General features: G+C 41.8%; 1 protein-coding gene across 2 annotated transcripts in view; it reads right to left on the bottom strand.

The window, feature by feature from the left end:
- Positions 1 to 6,880, bottom strand: part of EFEMP1 (EGF containing fibulin extracellular matrix protein 1) — a 49,658-nt gene extending 42,778 nt beyond the window's left edge. Inside the window, exons 1-5 of one of the 2 annotated variants that reach the window (XM_075147787.1) lie at positions 6,661 to 6,880; positions 6,173 to 6,262; positions 5,967 to 6,054; positions 2,979 to 3,027; positions 2,540 to 2,800 (exon numbers count right to left, since the gene is read on the bottom strand). In XM_075147787.1, the coding sequence (XP_075003888.1) occupies positions 2,540 to 2,800; positions 2,979 to 3,027; positions 5,967 to 6,047 (391 nt within the window). In that variant the 5' untranslated portion in view covers positions 6,048 to 6,054; positions 6,173 to 6,262; positions 6,661 to 6,880. Of the gene's footprint in view, positions 1 to 2,539; positions 2,801 to 2,978; positions 3,028 to 5,966; positions 6,263 to 6,660 lie in introns of those variants that run through there. The other variant, XM_075147788.1, reaches the window with a different exon arrangement.
- Positions 6,881 to 12,599: the final 5,719 nt, after the last annotated feature.

Genomic DNA, 12,599 nt, shown 5'->3' with positions numbered 1-12,599 from the left:
GAAACCAACATGACTGTGTTTGGCCTATCATACCCTCACTATTCAATGTTTAAAAAGGGAGTGGACATTTTTATTAAAACAGAAGGCCCCTCATACTCTAGTATGATGTCAGTAATACAGCTCCTCAGAGCATGTTATTGTTTTAAACAGAGGTCTCCACACTTTCACATTGGTTATAAAATACTTAGTGCTGCTGGACTGGAAGGAAAATGTCATACATCTGCAAACAATTAGAAGGAGCCGGACTTCATATGTGATTTACTAAACAATAAAACAAGCTTAAGTGTGACTATATGTGTAAGTTACACTCCCTAGGAGCCTCAAGCAGTTATCATAGCAAAGTCTTTTAACCATAATTAAATAAATCCACAGTGGGACCATTGATGATCAAGATTATCTTTTATAAGATATTTTCAGCAGTGAAAAGCATGAAGATCATGAAGTTGAATGCATGCTTTAAGTGCTCCAAAAGTCTTTTATCCTTTCTTTCGAGCACACTGTCCACTACTGCTTTTCCAGCTGGAATTCATTCAGTACAATACATTTCAGCTTTTAAACACTAATATTTCCGTGCTTTCTGCGTTTAGATTGAAATTTTGGCATGAGGAAATTAGTAGCAAAACTGTGATTCAGTCAAGCCCAAGATTTCAACATAGTTTGTGCGTCTGCTAGTTAAAAAGTTCTGGTACTATAACAACAGTTAGTTGTTGTTATAAATTAACCAAAGATTTGTGAATTGAATATAAATATTTAGTTGCAAGTTTCAGGAAGCCAGAGCATGGAGTAAAATAATAGTAATGTATCACCACCAATCTTCTCCTCAACCAAACAAAAACCTTAACCAGTTGTCAGTCTCTAAGTTAACCCTAACTCTCAACCTTTATTTGGAATATCAGGTATTGGTACTACACGCTGTTAAACTTTCCTATGCTATCCCTGATTTATACACCTAAAGCCATTGTAGCAAAAGCGACATTCATGTTTGGAATGTTTCTAGCATCACTTGCATTTTCCATCAAACAAAAATGTTGTTACACACTAAAGTTGAAGCAGCTGATTGCAATTCACCGGCGAAGATGAGTGCCAGCCACAGTAACGCAGCATCACCTGAAGGAGGGAGTGCTGGATCAAACACAGGAGTGCGGTATTCTGTTCCTGGTTCTGCTGCTACTTTGCTAAGTTAAACTAACGAAAAAAACATTTGCTATCCTTGGCATTGATTTTCCCTCGATAACCCTAAGCGTTCGCTTAGGGTTAAGGGGATCATGGTACTGACCTCCTGCGGTAGGTTCTTTACTTGACATTCTTGAATTAGAGTGACAGAAATGTTGAATGTTAGCAGATAAGTCAGAAATGCAACTCTGAGGCTTTGCCTACAAAAATAACTTATCCAGCCTCCATGATGATTACTATGCTTCAGAATGACAGGGAATTTACTTACGAGTGATAAATAATGTTCTGTATACATGAATACCAGAGAGAAAGGAACTACCACTGTATATTACAGCTTGCCCTGATTATAGTCACTCAAGTACTATTTTATATGATTATACTGTTATGGGCCACAAAGTGGAAAAGATGAACCATGGGGTCAAGTTTTGCCCTCTGTTTGCATGGGTATCCCGCTAACGTGCTTGAAAACCAAAGTTTATGAACAAGGAGTAGAATATGTTTTTATGAAAGAAAACAAAACAGTGGACGAAACATTTGTTACTTCAGCAAGTATAAGAGTAAACTATTTATATAAAATAATAAATGAAACAGTCTTAGTTTACAGTAGTGCTTGTGAGTCTGGTTCCTGAATGCATACAATTAACATTGCTAATACCCTGAGAATTTTGGCACTGTGTGTGGTGTATGTACACTCAGATGAAAGCTCTTCATTGCCATAGTTTCAGAGACTGGCTAGACTATGACTGGAAGTAAGCTGGCAGGGTCTGCGTAGAACTACTTCCACAGAGTTCAGAAGAGCACAAGCTGTTCAGATGTTTGGTTCCTACTGCTTGATCATACATAATAAAAACACTGTATTCTTCTGCATTACAATCAGGTCTAAGCAAAAGTTCATACGTGGTTAATTTTTGTTCCATTCAGCATTCACTTACTGAGAAATACATAGTTTTGCAAATCTTTAGAAATCATCTATAATATGATTTGCTATGTTGCCTACTTTTTTCAAAGCACTTCTTCTTCTGGACATACTTAATACGATACAAAATGTTTGACTACAGTTGCTTACTTGCATTAAGGGGTTTTTTGAGGATCTACAGACAACAGAATTAATTTCTACTTGTTAGCCTGAAACAGATGGAATAGACTGTAAGGCTGCAACAAACTGCAAGTTCTGTTACCTTGAACAATAATGACATGTATTATTTTATTTACGTATTTTAAGGAAGCGCGTACGTGTCCAGTTTAATGGTGCAACAATATATGCTATTAAATGCAAGCGTTATAGGCTATCATTTTCCAGGCATTAGATTTGTTATCACATACACTCCAATTATACTGAAAGTAAAACATACAGCAGCTTGCTTACCTTGGCACACATTGTGATCACTTTGCTCATACCCAGCTGCACACTGAATTTGATGAGTTGGGTTTGGAGGGGCACGGTGAGGATCAGCTGGAGTCCGTCGAATGACGTTGTTTCGACCACTAGTGGATTCAGCTGCTGCTTCTTCTCGCTCATTTACAATAATTTGTGCTGTTCTAGGTAGACAGAGGTATCCTCCATAGTGGTTAACACATTTCATCCCACCTTTACATGCATCTGGGACTATTTCACATTCATCAATATCTGTGGTTAGCAACAACACAAGTCATGCTTTTAACAGTCGAACCTTCTGCAACAGCCATTAATACAAATAACACAATGCGACATGCAAGCACACCTCCTTGTCCAAAACAGGGGTGTGTAATGATAATACTTAAAGAATACCAATGGCAAGTCTGTCTTTGAAAATTATTTACTGTACCTTTGCACCGTTGCCTAATAGGATCCCATTCATAGCCATCTGTGCATTGCTATAGAGAAAAAAAAAAAATTAGGCTACTCAGGATTCTTTATTTTGAAAAAATAATCAAGCATATTTCAATGAACTCAAAGTTTGGCACTAAGGGAAGTGCAATGTTTGTATTTCCTTGGTAAGCTAGAAAAATGGCTATTGGTACAGCACTGCCGTGCAGGAACAACAGCAAGGAAATACAGAGAGCGCCTCTATCTCAGGAAGTTCCTAAGATACCGTTTGTTGTGAGGTTTTATTGGGGCTGGGGAACAAAGTGAGAAAAGCATCACTTTCTCCTTGCCTTGTTCCTATATGCTGTTTTAAAGCATCTGCCATTGGCTGAATCCTGGAATAAATGAACCTCTGGACTGACCCAGCTGACCAGTATGAAAATCTTCTTATGAAAAAGAAGCAAGTTTTTCTGAATTTTGGTCTTGTTCACTGCCTTCCAACAGGTGAACATCCTTCATTCCTGGGGCCGGTTTCCCAGGGGGACTGATGGGCCTCTATTCCCCCGTACTTCATCCTCTCTCCCATTAGCACTCTAGCAATGGGGAAGGATCCCATGACAGCTGGAAATTCATTCACATGCTTTTTAATCACATGACTCCAGCAACTGCAGTCTAGGAAGAACAATTTATATTGTGAGACATACAATAAACGGTTAGAGTTTATAACAGCAGGACTACTTACATAAATAAGACTTTGCAGAATTCAAACAAGACTGTACTCAGCAACTACTCATATCAGTGCAGACTACTAACTTCAGGAAGAATTTTAAATATTCTGCCCTGCAGTTAGGTAGGCATCATCATTATTCCTCTGCCCCAAACCATTGAACTGTCTACAGAGCAGTAATTTCAATTGCAGGTGACAATTACAGAAACTGATTAGCAAAGTATCACAATGCTACCAACTGCAGCAGACACATTTCAAATACCAATGAATCAACTGAGCTGTAGTATGTAAGTGCATATGCATGCTATGCTGCTTAGGATATTACTTTAATGGCCCTATAGAAGAAAAGAATCGAGTCGGCTAATGTAATTAGTCACAGTCAGGCAACCTAAATCTTGTTGCAATTCCTCTGCTGCAGAGGAACTACACAAATTTGACCTTCTGATACTGAGATCCCGTTGTTCCATGTGCTATCCTCAAGTTATTTTGAGGAACTTGTTACTAACGGACACTGACTCAGCATTAGGAGTGAAAATATTTTCTTCATTTGCAGGTGACGGCAGCGATCTGCCAAATGTAGCAGCGAGTTGTAACTTTGGAGGCTTTTTCTTCCAAAGGGGTAAGTGGACAGCAAATTGTATTACAATTCTCAATCTCTGAAGGAATGACTACATGCTGAGTTGACAACACCAAAGTTACTGTAGCTATGAAAACGCAAACCCAAAGGAAAACAGCTAATTCATGCATTTACTGAATCACCCAATTCCTGTTAATGCACAACAGAAGTACTGTCTATTTAACTGTAAGGAGCCAAGTCCATCTATTACTGCAGCTGAAGGGACTTTTACAATAGAAAAGGATTTGGCCCTAAATGAATACAACGTACGCATGAAAAACAGTAGCATCCTAAGAGTAAAATTTCCAAAAGCTAAGTTTTTTTGTTAAGTAGTTTTACATGGTTAGAGTCTAATGATCACTGAAGCACCTAAATGCTAAGACGACTTTGAAAATGGAGTATGGGAACCCAAGTCCTAGAAATGCATGCTAGAAATTTTCCATTGGTATAGACAGAACTATGTAGGCTTATCAGAAAGTGCTACTTAATGTTTAAAAAAACCCACATGTAATAAAAGCAGAAAAGGAGGGGGGTGGGATCCCTATGTTAGTCTGAAGATCTAAATACCTTTTGAAAATCCAGTTTCCACTTATATATATGGACTTAAAAATCACAGAAGCCTCTAAATAGAAGTACTCCCAACCTTCAAAAATCTATTGCTTCTAAAGTCCAATGTTAAAGTATTTTATGACTGACTTCCTGATGCTCACTTGAGGATTCTTTGAGCCCCGTCTTCTATGATAAGGTCCAACTCTGCAATATTTACTTGCTTGAGCCATCCCACTGACTTCAGTGGGATTACTTGTATAAGACAATCTCAGTCTTTGGCTGTGCTTCTCTAACTTCTTGCATGTGTGCAGAATTTTCTGCTTGTGTGGCATTGCGCTAATGTCTGTACACATATTCAGAGGTCCACCCATATGAAGCAAGTTGCAGGGATTACAACTGTAATCAGATGTGAAAATGCGGGTTTTTCCCCAGCCCAAGCCCATGTAATTGCCACTCCTTCTATGACATGCATTATGCAAGCCAAAGACTGAACACAAGCAGATTAAAAGAAAAAAAAGCCTTACAAAAAGGCCTTTAAATCTCTTACCCTATCACTTGGTTACAAGCAGAACCTATTTCCAATATTCTTGTACAATTTTATCAAGCCATGCAAAACTACTGGTCAAAACCAGCTCAGAAACTAACAGTCCTATCATCACTCCAGGACTTAGATGCTTCATTAGGGGCACTGAATTTTGAAGTACTTACATTTTGCTAAAAACAGCTTGAAATATCCAAAAGAAAACACAAAAGAATGTTTGACCTAATTATCTGTCAAATTCCATATATTTCAAATGAAGGTCCTAGGGACCCTATCTTTATGCAAATGGATTAAAAAAGTATTAAAACCTCATAATTTTGTTCAGCTCATCAAGCTCAGTACACAGATAAGCTTTTCAGAGCAGGCAGTTGTAGCCTATTTTGCTCAATCTTGTCAACGTCAACTTTAAAACACTGTTTCAGTGCAGGAACAGCTTATTTTATGGTTAACATTCGAACTCAAAGAACTTTGTATTGCATGCTATACATTGGCAAGAAATTTGGTTTTTCTTAAGGGTCATTTAGAAAAGAATCCCTGCAAAGCAGCAATTATCTCGAACTCTATTAAACCTTACCGTGTATGTTATGGTTTCCTCAGTTTCCTGCGAATGTACTGTAATAAGAATGAGAGCAGCCAAGAACATAGCTGTCAACATCGTGAACCTTGAAAGAAAGAAAAACAAATAAAACGGGAATATTTTTAGCGCTGCCCTTCGCTGGAGGACGCGGCCAGCACCTCCGGGACCGGGTTCTGCCCCGGCTGCGCCCGCCCAGCCCCTACCTGGGTGAAGCGGCCGGGACGCTGCCCCTTTTCTCCTGCAAGAAGAGGGTGAGGTTTGGCCGTGCTTCCAGTCCGTTGTGTTTTATCCAGCTGGAGGGGGAAAAAAATAATAAGAAGTAAATGGAGTTTAAAATAACATAGCACTTAATGCCACACTGGACTGGAGGCGGTGCACTCCGGAGCGGCGCTGGGCAAGGCGCAGGCGGTGTGACCGCCCTGCCATCGCACGTTTTGGGGTGGCAAAGCGATTTTTCGGTCAAAGCTCCCCGTCCACGAGGAGGGCGGGCGGGCGGCCGGAGGGGAGACCCGGGAGGGACGCGCCGGGACCCACCTCCCCGCGGGGAGAAGACACCGGCGGCTCCCGCTGGGCACCTGCCGGGCTCGACCCGGGGCCGCCCTGCCCTGCCCCGCAAACCCGCCCCGGGCAGCGGCCCTCCCGCCCCGAGGGGCAGCGGGGCACGCAGCCGCCCCGCGCTGCCCGCTCCTACCTGCGGCGGGGCCGGTGCAGGCGGCGGCGGTAGCTGCTCCCGGCGGTGCGTTACCGCGGCGGTTCGGACCCGTCCGTCCGCTGGCTCCGCTGCGGTGCCGGCGCCCGCTCGCTCTCCTTTCCCCCCCCCACCGCGGGCCTTCAGCTAAATAGAAACGGTCCCGGCTCCTACCGGAGCCCCCGGACGCCCCCTACCGACCCCGCGGCGGCCGAAGCCCTTCGGCGGGGCGGGGCGGGGCACGGCCCTTCGCCGCTCCCCGCGCCCGCCCGCCGCCGGCCGGGGCGCCCCGAGGCGGGGCAGGTGCGGGGCGCCGCCGCCATGTTGGGTCTGTGAGGGAAGGGGGCGGCGGGCCCCCAGGCGGCGTCCGGAGGGGAGCAGTAGCCGCAGCCACCAGAGGCGTCTTGCGCGGAAGGGACGTGGGTCCGTCCCGCCATCCCTGCCCGGGGAAGCTGTGAGGGGAGAGCAGCCCTGCCCCGCAAGAGCCGCTCCCTCACGCCGGGCACGGCTGCGGCGCGTTGCCGCACGCCGTTGGGTGCCCCAGCGAGGGCGGCCGGCGCTGTCGCAGTTGGTGTCTCCTGAAAGTGCAGGGCGGCCATCATTTTGGGGACTGTCGAGGGTCACGCACGTCAGGCTTCAGGTCTTGGCAACTAATGAAGGAGCCCCATGAGGCAGAGGTGGGAAAGAGGGAAACGACGCGGCACTTGCTAATTTACCTTATATAAATTATAGCAGGCCTGTAGGAACCTTGCTGTATATAGTGTAGCATATGGTTTGGTTTGCCCTATTGTATGAAGTCGGGCTGTGATCCCAGGAGCACTGAGGTGTGGTGGCTGTCTTGCTCTGTGATAAAGGAGCTTCACCATCTTCTTACCTGAGCTTTTGGTGAACTGGCTCACGCTGGACGCTGGGCTTGCTCCTTGGAGCATGTTTTTGAAAGCCTGTGTATATATATGTATTTTTTCAAATTTAAGCTGAATTGTGACTTCGCAAGCAATAGTATGGAGTGTTTATGTGGCTAGGCAAGCTATTCGAAATTTAAAATAGCAAGACTGATGTATTTTCCTGCCCATTCTGAACTTGGTGAATAAAACCATGAGGAGTCCTTCATAGGAGAATGCCTGTCCTTTAGACATCAAGTAAGTTCAGGAATCATTACTTTTAAGAGCTGCTTCTATATATGAAATGCCATTATTTCCCTACCCAGTGGGAAAGTTACTGAACTGAAGGGAGGATGAGCAGGCGTTAGATTCAGAAGCTCTCGTAGGTGGCAGAGTTATGGTGAGGAGCAGCATGGCAGGGAACTCTCTACAGAGGGATAAGCTGCGTCTTTATTTAGGTCCCCAATTTTGCTTCTGGGGACACTGTGCCATAGTAGTGCAGCTCTACTCTGTTCCTCCAGTTGAACACGAGGTCTTTAATTTTAAGAAAAGTTTTTACCTCCTTAATGTTGACCATGAAGGGCCTGGAGAACTTGAGTTCTGAAAAAATGTCATACTAGGTTGCAGACCTCTGGCACTGCTGGCTTAGAGGATAGCTTTCCTATATAATCCCTTAAATTCTTAGCATTAAATTATATTTGATCTTATGTAAAACATCAGTTCTTTTTTGGATGGCCATACAGTGCACATTAATTTTGTCTCTGAACCAAATCGCTTCTTTTCTTACCTGTTTCAGAAGCAGCCAAGCTGGTACTTTCAAAATAATTTTAGCTGTAACAGTATGTTGCCTATCTTTTTTTTTTTTTCCAGGTAATGAGAGAAGACAGGATTTTTCCTCTCTCGCTGCAGTTTCAGTGCTTATAGGTAAGTGAGACTCCTAAAAATCTAAGACTTACAGTCCACACACCTCACTGGTAATTAAAGTACGGAAGCAACAACATGGTGTAATAGAGAAAATGTAGGTTGACAACATTTTTAGGACATTTTGCATGTACTTTCATATGCTGGCCTATTTAACAAGCTATCTTTTGACACCTACTGTCTGGCTCCCAAAAAGATTCCCTTAAAGCCTATATGTCATTTTTTAGAAATACAGCTTCAAAGTGTTAGATTGGCTCTAAGTTATTGACTCCTATTAGTGTAAATTTGATTCATATTTGTGATGTGCCCTCTAATTTATTTTGAAATTTTACTGTTTCATGCTTACGCAAAGCAGTACAGGCATTTCTAATAATCTAATGAATGCAAAATAGCAACATCACTTACTTATGTCGACTGGCAACAACACTTAGTGAGTGTTGAATGCATTATCATATCTGCCGTGCAAAGAGAACGGAATTTATCTTGTTGGATTCTGGATTAAGTGAAAATTTAAAAAAGTTTTGTCTTAATCTGCCACCTAGGAAAACATTGCCTGTATCACAGAACTGCAATTGGTTGTTTTCACTCTAGAGAAAGCAGAGAACAGCAGAAGCATCATTTTGGAGGATGTATGAACGCTGGCCGAGCATAGATCATATACTTGGCTTCAGACAGTTATACATTTGCTGAAATACCATATTCTGCCAAGGATAGTTCTCAAGCCTTTAAATGGAGGTAGTAGACTCAGTTCATGATTTTGTAGTTCAGATATTTCCTACTGAGGCAACTGGAAATCTGCCTGATGTAGGATAGCAGGATTTAGACCCTTGGAAATGTTGAGGAGCGTGTGAGGTATGTGAATGAGCTGCTCAGCAGTAGAACAGCTTATTTACATATCTGAAATGTCTGAACATGTCATGTAAGAAGTAGTCAAACCATCCATTCTTTCTTGCTGACCATACAACATGGCATTGCTGAGGCCAACCCCTTACAACAGTCGCTGACAGTGCTTCCTATTGAAGCAGCTCTGCAAGGCTGGCCCCTCATTATTTGCTTTTGGCTCCTTCTGAAAATGGTGCACTCTATTCCCTACTGCTTTAGTGAACTCGTTGTCACATCTCAGTTTTTTGCTTTCTTTAAAAACCACAGTTTTCATACGTGCTTTAACTCAAAAGTGTTTATGACTTAATCGTTCACATTTTTTCTTGCTGGCAGGACTTGTTGCCACCCGCCATTGTCCTCGAAAACCCAAGGATAGGTAGGCTGAAGGAAGACTGCGTGTGGTCAAAATGTCACTGCACTCCAGCTAATTCTGGCTGCTAGAATTGTCCCTGGGGGCAATAGACAGCTGGACATAATTTAGAGCAGGCTGAGATTGATACTAGAGGCTAGCCCAAAAATGAGGAAAACAAAATTGCAGTTTAATCTCTTCTACTCCCAGATCTGACCCCTTTTTCCTGTTTCAAACATAGCTCACTAGAACAGAAAATCAAGCACAGAGCAAATTTAAGCAACTTGTATTTGTCAGCTCAGGGGACTATCAGTGTCAATTTAAGATGATTTCTTTTCCCGAGCATGTCATATCAAGTAACACTGGAGTTGTCTAAACTAAGAGCTGGAATGGTGGAGATGTTATTTTCATGTTGGACTCACAGGCATTTTAGAACATAAATTATTTTGATAACATGGCAGGCTGCCTTTCTGCCACACTGCCTGCAAATGTCAAAATTTTTTCCACGTTTCAACTTGGAAATGACATAGTGTTGGTGAAGGATAAATTGTGAAGAATTATATGTCTGACTTTATTGCTGATTAAATATGACAAATGTTGAACTTTTATTTGAGGTAAGATTTTACAAGTTTATCTTCAAGGGAGGTATCGTGAGCATATTGTACGTAGCGTGAGGTGTTACTTTACTGTAAAGTTAATTTAAAAGAAGAACTGTGTTAGCAAGTTGCTCTCGCTTTTCATAGAAAGCTAACAGTGAGAGGTAAAAATGTGTCATACCGGTTTCTGATCATAGATGTTGAAATTACAAAAAGTTAATAAGGACCAAAACATCAGTAGCAAAGGACAGAGAACATATTCTCTCCTTCTTCTTCAGCCTCTCATTAAAATTAAATGTATTTTTATTGTTATTACTTGTTTGCTGCTTTGTATTACAGTAGCGTACATAGGTGACAGACAATGCAAACACATAATTAGAGGAAACTTCTGCCCCACAATTCTTGCAATTAGGTGAGGAAAAAAGTATGAGAGTTGGATTAGAAAACCTAGTAGCCTAGAATTTCAGCCTTTATTTTGCTAAAATTATCTCCTGTATGAGAGGTCTTGCATGAGTTTTGTTGTGCTGAGGCTTTTGGCTAATTTAGACTAACCTGTGATTTCATTTCTAAATGTCTAACAATGCTCTGAGGATATTAAAGTATAATGTTGTTGCCATTTTTAATTTTAACTTCTACTAAAGATCAAGCATGTGGTTTGTGTGCAATTTATCAACCATGCAATTTGCTTTTCTTCTGCAGTTTGTGGGGATGTGATCTTATATTTTGTATGTTTCTGTAAACTCCAGCAGAAGTTTGAATGCCGGAGAATGTGGTAATTGTATTCTCACCAGAGTCCTTTGACAGTAAAAGAAAATCTGAGTGAGAGAGCACGAGTGAATGAGAAAGGTGTCTCCCCAGAGGCTGTCCGTCTTTTTCATTGGTGCAGTTGTACAGCCATAATAAATTAGAAAATTGAAGGGCTTCAGAAGAGTGAGTAGTTTTCTGATACAGCTGAAAACAACACATGAAATGAGGATGTGATAGTGTGGGGGAAGGATGAGTCCATTTTACTTTCCGTGTGTGGTTCACCACCTCTTGTGTCTTACATAATTTTTCATGACTGTAAACCTCTCCTGTCGATTCTTAGCCGTGATGTTAATTTCAGGCTTCCCTTTGAAAAATGGGAGAATTTGGCTTACAGGTGCTTTCTCAATGTTTCCAAGGGCATAACTTTGAGGCCCACCTTAACAAACGTTCACTCACAATCCCTGTGAACGTCTGTTTTTATGCATTCACCATACAGGTAAAGACTATTTAATGTGGTAAGAATGTCAGGTATGACAAATTCGGGCCTTAACTTAAGTTGCACCACTACTGCTGAGAAGATTTTACTTTGCTAAGCAATTGTATCTGGAATTTGATCAGTCTTCCTCTCTTTTGCTTGTATGGGTATTTCTAACTCATTCAATCATTTTCTTCTGTGTAGCAGCTCTTTTCCATTGCGCTCTCTACCAGTGGTTTTCCTTCTCTTCTATTTTTCTTTTTCTCGTGCCAGATAAAAGAAACAGCAGACTGGGAAACATGCACCAGAGTAGATACGTGGCTTTTGTAACACTGGAGTCGTCATTCCTTCTTTCCCTTTTCTGGAAAACCAGCATTGCTGCATACAGGAGTTTAAGTCTGATACTGTACTAGGTTTCAACCATTTTGATTAAAATGAGAATTGTCTAGAACCTTTTCATAGAACTGTAACCCATCTGAGGAATAGACAACCTTCCTGATATCAAAATACTAGCTGGAATATATAGTTTTCTTCTGATTAAACTATGTCAGTGCAGTTCCTTGCTCTGGCTAAGAGGCAAAATAGAAATGCCAGAATTCAGATACAATATTACCCAGAATATGTTGGAGACAGTTTTAATCTCTAGTTTTGGCTTCTCGTGAAGTTTGTGCAAACCATTTAATCTATTTCTTGATACACTCTCTGTCTGTGAAATGAAGAAAATATTTGATGCTTGCATAGGGAAGCTTGGTGAATGCATTCACTTACGTATCTAGGATTTCCAGAGACAGTTAATTGTCTTAGACACCCAGATCCCTTTCAAAGTCAGTGGAATTTGGATGCTTATCTGTGAGGTTGACTTCAGGCAGCAGTGACAGGGCCTGCCGTGGGCACCTTGCCGTTGACTCAACTGCAAGTAGAATTGGGCAGAACTTCATCTACTCCAACGTTCTTATTTCAGAGAGAAAAATGAGTGTGGATGAGTAAAAACTCTGTGTCCTCTCTTTATCTTCCCTCTATGTAGGAAATCCATTTCCCCTTCCTCTGAGCAGTAGGTGTCTCTTTTTGTCCTATAGTCTTTTTCATTTCTG

Source organism: Calonectris borealis, chromosome 3 (assembly GCF_964195595.1).
Source record: "Calonectris borealis chromosome 3, bCalBor7.hap1.2, whole genome shotgun sequence".
Taxonomy (NCBI): Eukaryota; Metazoa; Chordata; class Aves; order Procellariiformes; family Procellariidae; genus Calonectris; species Calonectris borealis.
Note: the sequence above shows the minus strand (reverse complement) of the source record. Positions and strands in the feature narration are given on the sequence as shown.